The sequence below is a fragment of the Talpa europaea genome (assembly GCF_964194135.1).
Source record: "Talpa europaea genome assembly, chromosome: 6".
Classification (NCBI taxonomy): Eukaryota; Metazoa; Chordata; class Mammalia; order Eulipotyphla; family Talpidae; genus Talpa; species Talpa europaea.
The window spans coordinates 132,972,476-132,991,058 of record NC_140072.1 but is presented as its reverse complement, the minus strand read 5'-3'; the positions used below and the strand labels follow the sequence as shown (position 1 = coordinate 132,991,058).

Genomic DNA, 18,583 nt, shown 5'->3' with positions numbered 1-18,583 from the left:
TAGAGGGAATTTTTTGGCCAAAATAGTTTTGGAATAATAGCATAAACCTTATTGGCGTTTCCATTTCAAAACCTGCATTTATCTTTATCTCAACCATGCTCTGCTCCAATTCTTAAATAAGGTACTCCAAAATACATTTTACCTTGAATTCCATTTACTATGTATGTGTGCATGTGTGTGGTGTGTGTATTTATAATGTAAAAATCAGCTCTGAACATATATTTTTTGGTGACAGACATATATATTTATACATATATATATACGTATATATAGATATACTTTAAAAATAAGCAGAAAATTAATTCATTTCAATCAATATTTGTTGAGCATCTGCTTTGTGAAAGCACAGTGATAGGCTATTTTGAATAATAGATGATGCCAACTATCAAGGGATTTCTAACTATTTGAAGAGCAGAATGACATATAAATGCAATGCAATGATTTAACACAAGGATAGGTTGGCAGAAAGCCATAATATTACAGGTTGTCTTCTTCCTTCAATAGATAGAAAGACCTTAGAGGGCAAAAACTATTTTTTTTAATGCAAGTGTCCATCCCTAGAGTGCTCAGACATGGATCCTTGGAGGCAGAGGGGGAGAGCTGTTCTGGGCTGCAGAATCAGCAATTTATAGCTCTGAGTGTGTACCTGGGTTGGGGTGGGACAATGGGTACCTGGGTTGGGGTGGCACAATCCCCTGGCATGACTGAAACAAGGATTCTGGGGGGACAGGGATCTTAAGGCTGCATAGGGTCAATCCCTGAAGGAAGTAAAATGTTATTCTAAGGAACTAGCAGAAAGGGAAAGTCAGTTTTCACAGACCCTAAGTTTTATTTGGCATATTTGTTGGGGCCCCTCCCCACCCTTTTTTTCCCTCACGCCTTGGAAGTGATCCTGATATGGTTTATTTTTATGATTGGATAAGATGATAGTTTATGGCTTTGGGTAAATTATTCACAATACTGTACTATTTTCTGTTGCTACGAGTGCCAAAATCTAATTAGATCTGCTACCAACAACAAAAAATGTGTCTTTCAAAGGTTGTTTTTTACCTTGTAAAACATTTTATTTCCCATAGCTAATAGAGGAGGGACATTTAAGGACCAATTAGCACCAAGATTTATGTGTAAATAGGCATAGTATATGTGATTTACGGGCATCAACGTATTTGCTACCAAAAAATATATGACATGTTACACAACTTTCAGTTTAAATAATGATTTCAAATATATCCATCATTCTAAAGGTTATCCTGATTTCTCTTTTGTCATTCTGCACATTGCATGCAAACATTTGTGACAGTGATTGATTCACAACTCACTTCTAGGAGAGTGATTGTTTTAATTTAAAAGGTTGAGTATTTTTTCCTGTATCCAAAGGCCATTGGACTGATTTGCTCTTCTTTCAGTTCTGACTATCTGTTGAGGCTAATATATTATGAAACATCTTTTTATTTTCCTTGATACACAAGCACTTTCACTTCGGTTATTTCTATTTTAACTAATATCAGAGACAGTTAGTACAGAATTTCATACAGGACTGTCCTCAAAGCCTTTTTAGTAAATTGTACATGCACAGTACTTAGAAGATTTATTTATTTATGCATTCAAGAGCTGGGATACAAGCCAGAGATGCAGGGGGTGAGAGGATTCACCAGAGACAGAGTGGGGAACAGAACAGGCAGATTGATGGAAGTGCACTGCTGAGGGGAGCAGCGGGTGAGGCAGGAGAGGTCTGCTGCGCCATGTGGGTTGCTCCCTGGCCGGCCAGGGGATCGAACTCATGCTGCAGAGGCTGCGGATAGCTTCATAGGTTGTGTCTTAACCCCTTGTGCCACCAGGGATGCCCACGCAGTACTTAGAATATGAAAAAAAATAGAAGGAGAAATAAGACAAAGTTGTCATCTTTTCTCACGCAGCATACATATTCTGAATGCATAAATGTTGTAGAAAAGAATAAAGAAATGTAGCAATTTTATGAGTTGAAAAAAATGTTTTTTAACCTGACTAGCTAAAATATAGGTGTGGGACTTGGAAAATTTTTTATCCGTCAGCTATTAATTAGGAGCTGAAGTTGTAGGAGTTTGGGATTTGTAGTAGTGACAGCAAAACTCTTGGTTTTGGGGGCTGTATTTCATGTTCAGCAGAAGAATGTCACCAACCCCAATCCCATCAGCTGGAAAAAGAGAGAATGATGTTAGTTTGTGTCACACATGTATCATTCTTGCTGTGATTTACCTCCAGGTGAACTCTTCACTGAGGGCCAGGCTCCATCTGTGCTGTAGTGGATGTATTTCTGATTGTCTTTATATTTTCAAACTCCAGTGGCTGACTCTTGTGAGGACTGAACCGGTCACCATTGTGTGCTTACTCATACCAGCCCCTCAGAATTACTGGCTGCCCCTGCTTCAGTGGGTACCTTTAGGGCACAGTGTCCTTGAAAACCCCATCCAATTCAATTAAAACTAGCAAAACTTAACTTCTTTCTCGCTTTGGAGTTCATAAGCAAACACGAAAGTCTAATAGTCTCACACCCTGGGGTGCACTCCCATGCTCTCCCCTCTTGGGAAAAACACCCCACTTTGCAAGCTTTCACTTCAGAGGATATGTTTCTATTGCAACCACCCATTCTGGATTCTGTCCATCCAACATTTGGGTGAGATTTTCTACATCCCTTTTGTCAACGCTTCATGTCAGCGCACTTTACAGAACAGGCGAGACTGGCGTGGGGCTTGCTATGAGGGAGAAATGAAGGGTTTTGTCTCCTGTGCACAGTGCAGCTGCGAGCTCAGACTGACCTTTGCTGGCTGCACGTAACTGTTGTAGTTGTTTTCTCCGGAACTTATTTTGTTGTGTTTTGCTTTGCTTTTGCCATGATTTTTGGGTTCTGTAATTTTGCTTTTGAGGGGGAAAGCTTTCATTTTCTTTGGTTTTAATTATCTAATGGAGTGACTTTAAGCTGTAAATGACATGGTGCACATATGCTGTCTTCGTAAGTGAGGATCATAGTGAAGGTTTTCTGGCTACGTGGCTGTGCATGAAGGGAAACTAGTAAGCAGAATCCTTGAAAATTTAGGGCAGCCAGTTTGTCTAAAACAGTAATATGTGTTTGGTATTTGCATATACATATGCAATATTATTTACATGTTTAAATGTTACAGTCAGTCATTCTTTCAAGAGGTGTTAAGAGGTTTTACTGAAGACTCTACATTCATTATAAAATTAGCAAGCTACTTTCTAAAAATTTTTCAACAGTAAATATTGAACAGTAAATATTTCAGTAGCCATCAAAATACCATTATATTAGACATTTTGGTATATGATATCTTACACGTATTTTTTTTCCCTTTGGATAGTAGTTTTCACATAGTCAAGCTCATATTATATACATGAGTGTTATTACACAAAACTTTATAATACTGAGGATTTAGTTTCAAGTTACAAGTCTGGAAAGTTCAATGGCCTGTTCAAAAATTGCCCTTCTTAAGACTTTACTTTGATGGCCACCTTAGAGTCAATGGATGAATTATACTCAGCAGTTTTCATTCAAGAAATACATATTGCTCAGCTCCTGTTAACCAGACCCTGGTGGTACATGGAGAGCAACATCATATATCATACATTTCATCATACATTCTCTTCATGAGACTTACAGTCCAATTTGGTGACAGACAGCATAAAATTACACCAAAAAATGTACCATTAAAACCATGAATTATAGAGCAAAATGTTAACATCTGCGTAATCTCAGTGGTGGGTGTGTGGGTGTAAGTTGTAGTCTTTCCTGTCTTTTCATGTATTAAAAGTATTTCAATATGAAATAATTCGATGCTGAAAAAAATAAGTTATACCTATGAAGAGTGCTGCCATAACGGCATTCAAAGGAGGAATATGACCTTTTCTAGGGTGTCAGGAAAGCTCCCCAGAGCAAATGCTGATGGAGCAGAAGTAGGGAAGGAGGAAAAAAGTTGACTATACCAAACTGTGTGCGTGTGCGTGTGTGTGTGTGCGTGCATGTGCATGTGCATGTGCATGCACAGATGTTTAAGGCGGCCTCGCTAGGCAGATATTTGAGGCAAATAAGGTCAAGAGGGCAGGTGAAAAGGGAGAGATTATGGATTATTTGTAGATAGGCCACGATGACCCAGGTTGAGCTACATGCCAGGGATGAGGTGGGAGCGAGAGGAAACACAACCAGGCAGACATGATCGGGTCCCTCTGACCGGGGTGTCTAAGTAACTCAGGGGCAGGAAGAGTGGTTGCATATTTCCCGACCTCATGGACTGAACAGGCAAACTGCAGCTGGAAGACTAGCCAGAGACTCACCGGCTACTAGCAGGGGCAATAGAAAAAGGGAAGCGATTCAGGGAGATTGTGAAGAAAGCATCTATAGGAAATGGCCACTCATGAAATGGAATGAAAAATAAAATAACTAGCATGGTGTTCCTCTTAGGAACCGGTGCTGCACCTAAGTTGTGAAGTCAGCGGGAGACTGACTTTTGGCTGGAGTTGGTGAAGATGGGACGATTAAAGTGAAAATGATCCTGGAAGAAGTGAAAGCTTTTTGTAGCACATTTGCCATGATGGTGAGGATTTCATGGGGAGAGATTTATTGGAAATGTGGCCAGTGACAAAGTAGGATGGGTTTTAGAAGAGATCAAGAAGTTTCATCCATTCTAACTTTCATGCTATTGCTTTTTATCACAGGATCAGCTCGAAGTCTGAGGTGTTTGGGTTAATCTTTGAAATACAGTTTTTTAAAAAAGGCAGAATGGTTTGAATTTTATTTTAGGTTTTGGGGCTCTCTTCGTTCAGTTATTCCATGTATAAAGGCCTGTACTTAGTAATTAAGTGGGTAGGACTCTGTTCCTACCTTAGCTTTACACTTAATAGTTATGTGCGCTTTGTCCAATTATTTAATTGTCCTGTGTCTTCATTTCCTTACCTTCAAAATGGGCTTCCTGGTAAGCAAGGTTATAGTGAGGATTCAGTGGATTAATCCTACAATGTAAGAATAGTGCCTGGTACCTCAGAAGATGCCATTACGATATCCAAAAGCAAAATTACCAAAAAATACAAAACTAGATAAACGAGTCAATTTGAATTTGTTTCTTTGACTTTAAACAAGAGCTTAAAAACACAATTTCATGTTGCACACTGCTCCCTTCTCAGAAACGGGCTCATTGAGCATAATGTCCTCCGGGTTTATGTGTGTTTCAGAAAACAAGATTTCTTTCTTTTTAAGGGCCAAATAATATTCCACTAGACATCTTATATGCTTTTTCTGTGATATATTGGCAGACACTTGAGTTGTCTCCTATTGTGGCTGTTGTGATTAATGCTACAGTACACGTGGGAACACAGCAGAGATTCTGAGTTCCTGTTCTTTGCATATATACCTAGATGTGGATTTCTGGGTCATATGATAGTTCAATTTTTAATGTTCTGAGAACCCTCCATACTCTTCTCCATGGTGGCTGTGCTGTCCCTGTCTACGGTCCCACAAAGAGTGTGCAGCTGCTCCCTGTCCCTCGTCCTGGCTGACACTTAGCTTTTGTCTTTTTGAAACCAGAACAGAAGGGCTCTCTTGCATAAGTGTAAGGGAGCTTGTGGGAGGTCTATGTCTTCTTGCTGCTTTACTTGACCTACTTAATTCAAGTCCAGAAGATATCATAGGAAAAATATAGAACTATTAAAAGAAGTTATGTCAGAACATAAAGGTTTCCAAAAAGATTGTCAATCTCTAAAATTCTCCATATGCGTTAGTGGTGATTGAGAATCCTTCCTTCCTTTTTACTTTCATTCTATTTTTTCTGTGCTACTTATTTTCAGAGAAGAATAGAAAGGTGATGCCGCAAAACTAGGAAAAGGAGCTCTCAGTCTTAGGGGATTGTTAGTCCTATAAAGCCTTATCAGATGACGGGCAGACTAAGATGCAGTTGTAATTATCCGTAATTACTGTACAAATTGGATTGCTGTGATTTTGAAAGTTATATTCTACAAAACAAGGGCTGAACATAACATAAGCCCAAATAATCACTTAGATGTTTTGTTCTAAAATCCTAGTCTAAAAACATCCATAGTCTAATATCTTTAGTCATATAGTATTAGTTGATGATAGGATGCTGTAATGTGCATGCGTTATTTTCCACAGTCTTCTTTAATATGCTGTGCTTGAAGGACATCTGTGTATAATGGAGTAATTTTTCAAATAGTTATATCAGATGCACATAGAAGCAGATATTGGGATTTGTGTTAATTTCTAAAAGACTAAACAAAAGGCTAAGGATTTTCTGTTTTGAACAGTTTATTTTCAGCATGCGTATATTTGTGTTCACCTGCTCGCTAGGCCACAGTTTTTCTCTCTATTGCAAGGTGCCAGATTCACCAGTCTGTGACATCCTACTGTTTGTACAGTGTGATCACATTTGCATATCACATTCAGCAACTGCAGAGAGTTGCCAGTTGCCATGGTGAGGATTATGATGTCCCACCTCAAATCTAGTCATGAGATGGAGGTGGCCTTTTAAAAACCACATGCAAATATTTATTTTCAAAGGTACAGCTAAAGCTGTGCATTATCAGAGTGATTATCTTTTCACTGAATCATCGGATGAGAAGTCCATTATCCTCTGAGTTCCCTTTTTGTTTGAATACACTTCCACTGCCCTCTACCTTAACCCCTGCACCCCTGTTATACCAAAAATCCATATGGTATAATTTTACTCTCCTTTTTGATTGTATGAATTAGCAAGATTATTTGCTTGCTTGGTCCGCTTTGTCTGGATTGTAACCTCGGGGCTGGCTGGCATGCTTCACCCTAAGTTCAGTCCCTATTCCCCTCTCCCTGTGGATCATGATAAACAGCACAAACACTTCTAGGGTGACCCTTGAAACATGAAGGGGACAGTCTCTACCTCTGGGCTTTCTCTATAATGTGTCTCAAAATATTTGTATGATTTTTTAATATTTTTTTTATATTTGGGGATTACTTGTCAGAGTAAGTAAAAAAAAAATTGTATTTAAAAGTTAATTCATTTTCTTAAAACCAGTTTGCAAAACTCTTGTACTGTCATCCTGAGTGATGCTAAACTATTAAATTAATTCCTTTGGGACTTAGCTAATAATTAGTTGAGTAGATGAATTAGTTTGATCATTTAAATGCAGACATTAATTTTTAAAACTCAATGATTTTCTGCAGCTGTCAAATGCAACTTACAACTGCATTTTCTTTACCTTCAATGATTAGTTGAATCCAGGTTTGGTAAAATGCAGAGGGGTCTGGCAGGTGCAAAATAAAAGGTGTTACTTATAAAATGTCCTTTTGTATAAAATAAAAAAACGAAATAAAAAGTAAAAGAGAAATTCTACTGTGACACATTGTGAGGCTTATGATAACTCTGTTTGCCTTTCAGATCCCCAGCTCAAGGGTATAGTGACCAGGTTATATTGCAGGCAAGGCTACTACTTGCAAATGCACCCCGATGGCGCTCTCGATGGAACCAAGGATGACAGCACGAATTCTAGTAAGTGACAACCTCAGGCCACCAGTTAACACAGTTGGTGGAAGATACGGTGCTACTTAAATGGCTTTTTACAATATATTTGCAAGTATTTGGTTATGCTGGTTCATTTTACAAATGGTATAGGCTAGAATGCCATTTACAATTTTACTTGAACCACAAGGATGAAAATATTAATAGAGCAACAAAAGAATCTGTCATTGCAGGTAATTATAATTTCTTTTATTTTCAAACAATTGTCATATCCAGGTGATTATTGTTCATGTTTAATCTCACTACCACAAAAGTAAATGCGCTAGTACATCCCCATGAAAACTGGTTACCAGTTTACTTTGGATATATTATTTTTATCAGGCCTGTAGCTTCTTCATGATAATTGTGAAAATTCAAGGGCTAGAAGGAAGGATTAGTTGTTTCAAATAATAGAAACAAAAGTTATTAAATTCTTTACATTCAACAAAAAAAGATAATACCTTTTTTTTGTAGGGAGAAAGGCTGTGTGCCTTTGTACAAATATTGTACAAAATATTTAACTACTTTGTAGAAGTGGGACTGTGATAACTTTTGAAGTTAAAACACTGCACATCTCTCACTGTATTGCTGTTTATCTTCATTTTATTATTTCATTATATTTAATTGGCTTTGTATTTTTATTCTGGTGTCCTCCTTACTCAACTGTCTGTTTTTCTTTCCCATTTTCTATTTATACTGGTATCTGGTTCCTTTTAATTTAGCATATCATGTATTGCACCAGTAAAAGCAAAACTGTGTTCATTAGAAATATTGAATCACATTAATAGGGGAGTAGAAGTGGGTATGAATCTTTTCACCCATGTGTCACTTCTTCATATGTAGAGCATCATTTTATGAAAAGAGGGGAGACTCTGAGTACATGTAACCCAAGAATAAGCATTTTCTGGCTTAATAAAATCAAAATGCTAGCAATCAAATTCTCAGTAACATTGAATCTGAGAGCTGCTAATATATAAAATATATTATTTTTGTGTTCACTATTGCTATGTGAAATGGCATTATCATTCCAGCCATTTTGTTCATTTTTTAGAATTTGGACATTTTCTCATTTAAAAGCTTTTCTTTCTCTTTGCTTTTCAAGTTCTAATTTTTTCAAGTTCTAATTTTCAAGTTCTTTCCTTTTCAAGTTCTAATTATTTTCTCTGTGTGTCTATTTTATTGTCCTTTTGTAATTTTAAACTTTTCATGATCACATTTGTTTGTTGTTTAGTTTTGTTTTATGTCCTCTTTTGATTTAGGAAAAAAGAAATTCAGACATAGGGAAGGAAAAGGAGATATTTTCATTCATAAGTTTAATGTCCAACATTCCTTACTTGTAGTTTTGACAGTCGAGCCTTCCAGAATGACCAGTGCTTCACCATCTTTCTGCTAAAACAATGTCAGTTTCTGGTTCAAGCTAACATTTATATATCTGTTTGTGTCTTTTTCCTTATCGTTAAGCCCTTACCCCATTCTTTGATGAAAGGCATTCCCTTTTTTTTTTTCATGTCTTACAATTGTGGGGGTCTTGAACTTTAGAGATTCCTGAGTTCTATGTCCACTGTCCTCTGATTGTCCTTGGAGGGAGTCTAGTGGAGCAGAGGATTAGTTTTCTTATTCTGTTCGCTGTGAGAGCTAAGGCCCTGATTTACCAGCCAGAGGCCAAAGTCATCCATCGTGACAAAAGTTTTCAAGAGAGCAAATAATACTGCTTACTTGCACTTCTTGGAAAAATAATTTCCTTCAAAGAAAGGTTTAATGAATTCCCCTAATAGTTTCTTCTTTGTTTTTTGTGATGCCAAATAAGTTGGTTCATTTTAATGACGAGCATCCATGTCAAGGTGAGAAGAATTAAGTAGACACTATCTTTTGAAAGCTTATCGTTTCAGAATTGAATGAATAGTGCAGTATTTACTAAATTGTGAATGTGCAGAGGTAGACATAAGCTTACACACGTTTTTTATATATTTATTACACCATTCTTCATATTTGTCCAATGTATGATTTCCTCGTGAAATTCCCACCGCTGTTTTACCCGTGCACCATCACCATAATCCCTTGTAAACACACATTGTTGTACCTGGTTATCTGAAAAAAAAAAAAAAAAAAAAAAAAACCATGAAGCTGGAAAGCTGAGATACTGAATGATACTCAGCCTTCTGTTCCTTAAGTGGGAGGGGCTTCTCTCCTCCTACTGTGGAACTGCACTAGCAGGAGCAAGACCTCTGGGTCACTCTTGAAATCCCCTCTAATCCACCTAAGTGCTGGTGATGAAAAGTTCTAGGAACAAAGCAGGAACAGGAGCCCCTTGTAAAAATCAATCAGACCCAAATCACACTCCATGCATTTAAATTCCTGTGTAAAGGTCTGCCCCACAGTCTCTTTTCTTATCAGTCGCATTGCATTTTAAGTGACTTTAAGCCCACTAAGTTAGTTTTGTTATCATTTCAACATTGGCAAAGACAGGGACAGAATAAAATAGAATCAGATAAAAGTTTTCTCCTTAAAAGGCTATAAAAATTGTACAACGATAAAATTTAATAAAACCTGGCAGGATGATAGCAGTTTTATCAATTCCATGGGAACTGTTAATCAACTCTACTTTTATGTACGATTGCCTTCTTAATTGAAAAACTGTATTTTTTAGGATACATTTTAAGATATTTTCTTTTCTCTTGCTGAGTACAGTAGGTTTATGACTCCTAAGAATATCATTAGCTCTGAACAGTATTCTTCAGAAGTGGGGACACACTTGGGAGATGCTGAAAGACAGGTCCTAATTACACTTTTCGGTTTGAGGGTGTGATGAAATAATTCACAAATTTGTTTCAGTGTTTTCTTATAATCCCCTGACACATAACAAGGATTAACCATCTATCATAGAAGAAATAACTTCAAAATTACCCTGAGGCCACACCAACAGTGACCAAATGCTAAAACTGAGGCTTAAGCCTTCAACTCTTCATGTTTTGATCAACACTTAACCCACACGAAATAGGAAATTATTTAGTTACGTAACATTAGGACCACCTTGCTAAGCTGCTTTTGTGAATGTTTCTAGGTGAGTTGAGAAGAGGAAGAAATAACAGCAGGCGGAGAACCTGAATCTAGCGCCCTGCCAGGGCCTCCGTCTTGAGTTCTAGACACTTTCAGAGCAGAATGGCAAGAAAATGGCTGATGACGGATAACTGGTCCCCCTAGAGGGGCTCTCTGGCCACTTGATGCTCATTACTGGCTTCCACGTGCCTTTAAAGATCTTGACAGGAGGAATGCAAGCAGGGCTTCTCCATGACCACGCTCAGTTTCAGAGGGGTAGTCTTTAAATTCCCCAGAGCTTCCCTTCCCATCTCTCTACTAGGCTCTGTGCCCTTCATTTCACTCATCACTGTCCCCAACACCAGGCCTGCGAGATGCTGTAAGTGGAAGAGGACCGCAGGGTCTCCACATGCTGGTAGCTGTGCAGTATCAGAACCTCACACAAACAGTGCCTCTCACCTTAGAAATTCCCAGTCTGGGACTTGATGTGTGAACCCTGCTCATCGCTCTAAGATTCCATCACCCTGCCAGCCTCCGGAGGACAGGCCTCACCTTGGCTGTGCCTTGGGGTCATGCCCTCCCTCTCCCCACCCCGAGAGACGCTGACTTAGTGGGTCTGGGTGGACATGAGCATCGTCACTGTCCTAACCCCCAGATCTGGTGACATTGCTCTGTAATTGAGCAAAATACAATAAGAGTGAAAAATATGTAATATGTCTCAGTTAATGTGGTTTTAATTAGCACCTTAGATACGTCACAATTTGCTCCCACATGGATTCACTTTATGCTATTCAGTAGCTGGTAATAGCTTATATTTTATAACAGGTCCAAAACAAAATTCTGGGAGGATTAAAACAAGTTGTTGTTTTGTTTTTGTTTTGTTTTGTTTTGTTTTTGGTATGGTCACTTTAAACTACCTTCTATAATTTTTTTTCTTCCTATCGCATTATTTTGGTGAGTGCACCTGCCTTCTAGCATTATACCATCTAACCTTATTATACAGGGCACCTAAAATGACATGAGGTGTGTATAAAGGTTAGGATAATTAGATTTGGATGAGTAGGGCTAGACAGGCAAGCAAGTATTTTTTCCCACAGAAACTTATGTGCATAAATCAGAATTGTCCTATGTACTCAACCTTTCCAAATGTGAGAGAGGTAGAGCCCTGGAGGTGATCTCGATGATCGTGAAGATGTCCCAGGGCTGGCCTTCTCCCATGAAGAAAGGACATTGAGAGTTCAATGACCCAGGTACTTCATGCCACCCAATACCTGCACACTCAAGTTTAATATTAAATAATAGAAACAAGAAAACATAAGTCTGGGGCCTCCCTGGTGGCACAAGGGGTTAAGTGTCAACACTATGAAGCTATCTCCAGCCACTGCAGCACAAGTTCTGTCCCTGGCCAGGGAGCTGACCCACATGGTGCAGCAGACCTCTCTTGTCTCCCCGCTGCTCCCCTCAGCAGTGGATTTCAGTAGATCCACCTGTTCTGCTCTCCACTTTGTCTCTGGTGAATCCTCTCACCCCCTGCACCTCTGGCCTACACCTCAGTTCTTGTATCATAAATAAATACATCTTTAAACATAAGTACCATTTCTTCATAAAGATATCATAAGCCCTAGAATCCTAGGAAGACAGTCCAGTGTTAGTGAAAGCTAAAATCCACCAAATCACACATGCCCCCAAGTATCCTTGTAGGGACAGAGGCTTCAGGCCATGTCCTGCCACTCTCTTGTCACATCTGTGTAGCACAGACCTCCTGGGATCTTGGGATAGTAACGTGTCATAGCTGGAAGAGAGTGTCATTCCTCCTACTATTCAGAGGAAACATGTGTCTGGAAATTAAGGAGAACATAATTGATGAAGTCCACTTTAATTATGAGTCAACCTGTAGATTGAATCAAAATTGCCCACATTTTTAAAATGACTTTTGTGCAATAAAATTGAGACACTAGACATCATTTTATTTATACATTTTAGTACATTCAATGCCTGTGCTAACCTGGCCCCATTGTTTAGAAATAGACTTGAATTAAGAACTTGACTAGAATTAGATAAGCTCCCTGTGGATGATAATGTCTATCTTCCGTTTGTGATAAAATATCCCAAATCACAAGCAGTTTTCACTAAGAATGAGGCTATGGCACCCATGTGCCACCCACATGTAACACCGGCATGAAAATGCTTTACAGGATGTTAAAAATTCTTTTAAAAATGTATAACCTTGCTCTCTGCACCTGGGGAAAATATACTTACAGACTCTTTTTCTGTTAATAAGAAACAAAACTTGGAAACATGAGTGAATTTTTATGTTAGGTGGGAAAATTGAGCCTGTTCCCTCTTTCATTTTCATTTTATGAAATATTAATAAAACTGTCTCGCATTTGCATGCCATGCAGTGTAATTAGTTCCTTCTAATTTTAGCACAGTGGCATGTGCATGTATTTTCTGGGCTCTGCCAACACACCCTGTTGGCCCTGCGAGAGTAATTTAGCTCGGGAATTACCTCTTTAACTTCTGGCCCGCTCCGCACTGCCATGATGAAGCAGCCCTCCTGCCTCAGAGACCAGAACGTAGCTTCACTGGGGACTGCTTCGGTTCTACTCTTTGAGAAGCATCACAGCTGATCTCTTCTGGCATCACATGATGTCAGAGGCTGTGAGGCCAGAGTCCTAACTCCAGGTGTGAGTGTTTATCACCCACCTGTTACGCAGAATGCTGCAGACAGATCTCTAATCTGCAAACTGCAGCTCAAACGCTAACTTCACCCACAGCAGAATCTTGTGAAAGACAGAGAAATACAAGCGAATGAATTGGAATTCCTCAGGAGGTTGTGACAAAGATGCTGTTAGTTTTAAATAAAGGCGAAGAGACCGCAGGAGGGCAGGGCTGCCTCTTCCTGGCCCTCGGTGACCGTGGTGTTTGTCTTCCAGCACTGTTCAACCTCATCCCAGTGGGCCTGCGCGTCGTTGCCATCCAGGGCGTGAAGACAGGCTTGTATATTGCCATGAATGGAGAAGGTTACCTCTACCCATCAGTAAGTACCGTGCCAAAGCCTTTGGCTACTCACTCAATGTTCACAAAATGCAACAGCAGCAAATCCAAAAATAAGTCCGATGCTTACAGATTCTGCCATTTTGGCTTTGGTATTTGGTTTTGCTAGAATGCTGAAAAGACTGTTGATTCATCATTTGCCAATGTTTGATAATATCAGGACAGCTGGCAGAAGAGTGCTAGTACATCTCAAAGTTGTACATTCGCCTTATTTTTAAAAATGCCCCAGTTCGTAGAAAATTGAGCAATTTTCAAAGTGTTGATGTTAATATAATCTTTTCTATTTTTATGTACAAATGCACTTGTAAAAATATTTTTAAATGAAACAGAATGAATGTGAATTCAGAAAATAAGAAAAGTAAAAAAAAAGAAAGATTAGTTCTTTTAAAAATAAGAATTCTGATTTTGAAAATATTTTGCTGGGAAAATACTTTCAACTTCAAAATGTATATTGCTTTAAATCTAAGCAAGTCTCTGTTTTGTGTTAATGTGTGTTAGACATTGATCAATTTTCATATAGCTTCCTCTGGCATAATTACAAATAATTCACATTCAGATGGGCTATAGAAATATATTCTAATGCAGCTAAAATCCATTTCTGCCACAGGTCCAAGCAATGCGGACTTAGATGAAAGTATATCTCTCCCTTGAGTAAAAATGAATAGATCGAAGTTACTGCCTCAAAGAATAATGTTTTATTTGTGATCGCATGTCATCTTCATATAAATACTTTAAAACTGTTAATTATCATCCATAAAAAATACATCAGAACATGTGTCCATTACACACACATGCACAAATGTAAAACTTCAACAGATCCCTCCCCTGAGGCTCCCGTGAAGTGGAATGTATTTTCTTTGGCAAATCTGGGAAATCCTGTCTGAGAAAGTACAGTGGGAACTGTGGACTGCCTTTGCAGTGAGCAAAAACCAGGCCCCTGCTACTCTGGAACCTTCACTCGAGTTCCCCGACGGGTGGTCCTGCCTGTGGACATGGGTCTACATGACGCAGACTGTGCTCTCCCAGGCCAGGCGCATCTGCAGCGCACAGCAGGCCAGATCAAGCCGGCTTTCCCAAGAGCCCTTTAGGAAAAATGGATGTAGATAAAGATCCTTTTCTAGAGATGCTTTCTTTTGGATACTAGTTAGCTTTATTGACTTGACATGTATTCTGTTAGTTTTGTTTCTTTTCACCCCAAGTAATCTTTGAGATGCCCAGAAATTACTAGAAGCGGCAGCTGCCATCGCCTCTGGTCTGGTTTCTGTGGTTGATCCTATCTCACCGCCGTGCTTTGGGGTGTGTGTTGATGTAGGGGAAATGTAAATGTTTGTTTTATCCTTTTTTGCTTCTGAGTTTTATGTGATAAGGTGGCAAATGAATGTCTGTCTTCCTTAAGGTAAGGTATGTCATCTTGAGTATGTGCCGGCCTAAAATCTAGGCCTGGTGTTGTTTGTTACCATCTGAGCTGTTGGCTGGGATGGTCCTGTTTGGTCTTGGCATCTGACTCTGGCCTCCCTGCCCAGGAGTCAGGTCTCGGGAGCTGGCTGTGGGCAAACATCTGCTCTAGGACCCGTCCTGGTGACAGCCTGAGGCACAGTGTTGACCTGCTGTTTCCTGGCAATTCCTGGTTCTGGGCCCCCACCTTGTTGATCTGATGCTTGGACTTACACATACCTGTTCCCCTCTTTGAATTTGCTTTGACCCCAAGATGTGATACAGAGGCACTCTGTTCAACTGGCTCCTACCTAAGAGTTCCCCTCTGCCCAGGCCAGGCCCTGATAGTCCCCGGCCACCGTGTAGGACAAGGACCTTAGAAAAAGTCCAAAGCAGTTTTCAGTCCTCACTAACGCTGCATAGTAAAAGTGCTCTGTTTATTTCCATGCAACAAACTGTGGGCTTCAAATATGTGAGTACGAAGAATGCCTTTTCCCACATTTAATCCTTTAGTCCATAGTTACTGAGAACCTATTAGAATAACAATATAGGATAACATGCATAACAGTTATTGTATTATGTAATAAAGGCTCTGCTTATAAAGTAGTAGCAGTAGCAGCAGTAGCAGTAGTAACAGTCTAGTAGTGATGGCTTACAGCACTATTTACGATAACCAAGTTATGGAAACAACCTAAGTGCCAGGGAAAGATGAGGAGATTAAGAAGATATGGTGTAGAGGCACAGTGGAATACTACTCAGCTGTAAAAAGATGAGCTCTTGTCATTTGTGACAACATAGATGGAAGTGGAGGGAATGATGCTCAGTGAAATAAGTGAGAAGTAGAAAAGCAATACCGCAATACAGGGAAACAAAGCAAAAGAGCAGACAAAACCAAACCAATAATAAACTTTAGAAACCTGAGTGAAGGGTTGAGACTATCAGAGGGAGAAGGAGGAGGGTAGAGAGCAAAGTGGGCCCAAAGGGGGAGATCTGTGGCTGCCCTGGAGGCGGGTGTGGTGTGGTAACACACACTGAAGGGATGTGGTCCTATCCCTGTGTAGTGTCATAAACTAAGGTGACCACAACAATAAAAAAAAATAATGGTTTTATTTATATGAAATACTCTAACACTGTTCCATCAGTCTTAGCTTGTTTAATCCTCGCAATAATCCCTGTATTGCTTTTTATTGAACAGATACTGTTCAACTCAAGAGACTGATATTTACTGTTTAAGAATTTGCCAAAGCCATCCAGGTAGTAAATAGAAAAGATATAATTTGAGCATTCTTAGTCTGACTCATTACCTTATATTTTGAACTCTTCAGCTATACAGCTTCCCCCGCGCCAGACATTTTTCATAATATGGTCTGACACCTATTCTAACAAGGCACTATAAACACAGGATGATGTAATGAAAACCTCCAGGGAATTGTTACCCTGAAATTTCATTCCAAGGCAATTATTAAAAAGTATAATTTGAACCAATCTGCTACATTTTGGAGAATCTAGAAGAAATAAAAATGGAAACTTAGTGCAATGGCTGTGTAGCAGCCAATGAGGTTCTATCTGAGGCAGGATTGTTGCTATCTGAAAAATAAATAGGGCCTCCCTGGTGGCGTAAGGGGTTAAGCACAGCATTATGAAGCTATCCACAGTCACTGCAGCACGTGTTCGATCCCCAGCCTGCTAGGGAGCAACCCACATGGTACAGCAGACCTCTCCTGTCTCGCCCGCTGCTCCCCTCAGCAGTGTATTTCAGTCAGTCTGCCTGTTCTGTTCCCCACTGTCTCTGGTGAATCTTCTCATCCCCTGCACCTCTGGCCTGTACCCCAGTTCTTGTATGCATAAATAAGTAAATCTTAAAAAAATGAAAGATAAATAAATATTGAGATAAGTTCTATTCATCCGGGAAAAGTTTGATATTATAACTGGGTGTTTAACGGTCTTAATTCTTCTTACACAGAATAGGTGAAGTTTGACTTGTAAAGGCCATGACAAGCATGATCGACCCAAGCAAGAAGTATTGAACTAGGTCAAGTTAATTTCCTAAAAGGAAAACTCCAGGCAAATTCAAATTTAAAGAAAAAGTTAAGAAAGAGTTAAGTCCGGCACATGAAGGAATTTGTTTTAAGCTGATGCTCAGGTTAAAAAGACCAAGTTGGCATTTGGGTAGCAGAATCCAGCGCCTGGTATGGGGCCTGCGGTTTTGAGGATCTAAGGATAGGAACATGGACAGTAAGATGCACGGATCACTCAGCATGAACTCTGATCAGTGGGAACACACTAGTGATTGACTTGAGTTGTGTATTACTCCCTTTTTCAGGGAGTAACTCAGCATGTAACTCTCAGAATCCCTTGCCATCCAAATAAAGATGTTTTATGTCAGACAATTCGGCATCAGGGGGACAAAAGCAGGATCTTGACTGAGATGTAAATCCTTGGTTTCAGACTCCGAAGCTGCTTTTTCTCTGTGGAATCTTTTCTGAGGGTGACAACTGTTGTTTCTTCCGTGGTCGTCGTGTTTGCAATGTGTTACTTGAAGGTGTCTCTCGAGACTTAACGTCGGGGACAGATGGTGCTCGCAGGCAGCGAGAGGCTGCAGGTGGCCGAGCACCCACCTGACCGGGAAGTGCACTCGAGAGAGTCAGTGTGAACTAATGTTTAGGAAAAATGTCTTTTACGCGGCTGTACCGTTTGTTTTTGTTTTGTTTTTTTTCTTTTCCAAACAATCTGTGACTTTGGAAGACTAAGAAATTCCTCCCTAGAAAGACATCATTTCAAAGTAAATTGTGAACATGCAAGGAAAGCTTGGGAGGAAAGAAAAATACCACTCATTTGGGCAAAGATTAAAAAACAAAAACAGTTGAAGTCAGAATGTGATTCTGATACAGGAGGAGAAAGAGGTGGAGGGAGGCAGGAGGGCTGGGGGGGTCGGAAGGGAGGGGGGTAAAGCTACAATATGGTGGGCAAAACCCTGGGTCGTTCCAGTCGGGTTCTGGATCTGACAGCCGGTACCTGTGCTGTTATTTCCAGTCTCTCTGACTCTCAGCCTTCTCACCTGTAAAATTTAAGGCTTTTTCTGGATGTTTTAAGTTAATTTGAGGGTGTAAAATTCTGCTTGTGGTATGATTGATTTTTCTGAATGAAGAGTTAAAAAAAAAATGCCTGAAACATATAAAGGTTCACTCTGTGTCTTATCACAGGCTGACGTTGAGAATATTATTTTCCGGCTGGTGCTGTGACTGTATGTGTTATCCAGATGCAGGCGTCTGCGGAGGCATTAAGTCCTGGCAGTCTCCTGCAATTAGTATTTCCTCTGTGTCGTCTCTTAAACAGTTGACACAAGTGAGGAGGAAGACAACCCCTTCTCCGTAGGTTTGGAAACTCAACCAAGAGAATGCGCTGCTACCTTGTTTGTGTTTTGCAAATATTAAGGCTCCTAGGAACCATCTTAGGAGAGATAAAACATGCGCATATTTGGATCCGAGAGATTTCCCTTCTGCAGGTCAGGTGGGGGGCTCAGG

At 39.7% G+C, this 18,583-nt stretch overlaps 1 protein-coding gene across 4 annotated transcripts in view; it reads left to right on the top strand.

Annotated features, from left to right (window-relative positions):
- The window catches only part of FGF14 (fibroblast growth factor 14), a gene marked incomplete at both ends in the record, with an annotated part of 478,380 nt that overhangs the window by 372,158 nt on the left and 87,639 nt on the right, over nucleotides 1-18,583 (top strand). For 3 of the 4 annotated variants that reach the window (XM_084235599.1, XM_084235601.1, XM_084235600.1), the window contains 2 exons: nucleotides 7,413-7,523; nucleotides 13,505-13,608. In XM_084235599.1, coding sequence (XP_084091725.1) covers nucleotides 7,413-7,523; nucleotides 13,505-13,608 — 215 coding nt within the window. The remainder of the gene's footprint in view (nucleotides 1-7,412; nucleotides 7,524-13,504; nucleotides 13,609-18,583) is intronic. The other variant, XM_084235602.1, reaches the window with a different exon arrangement.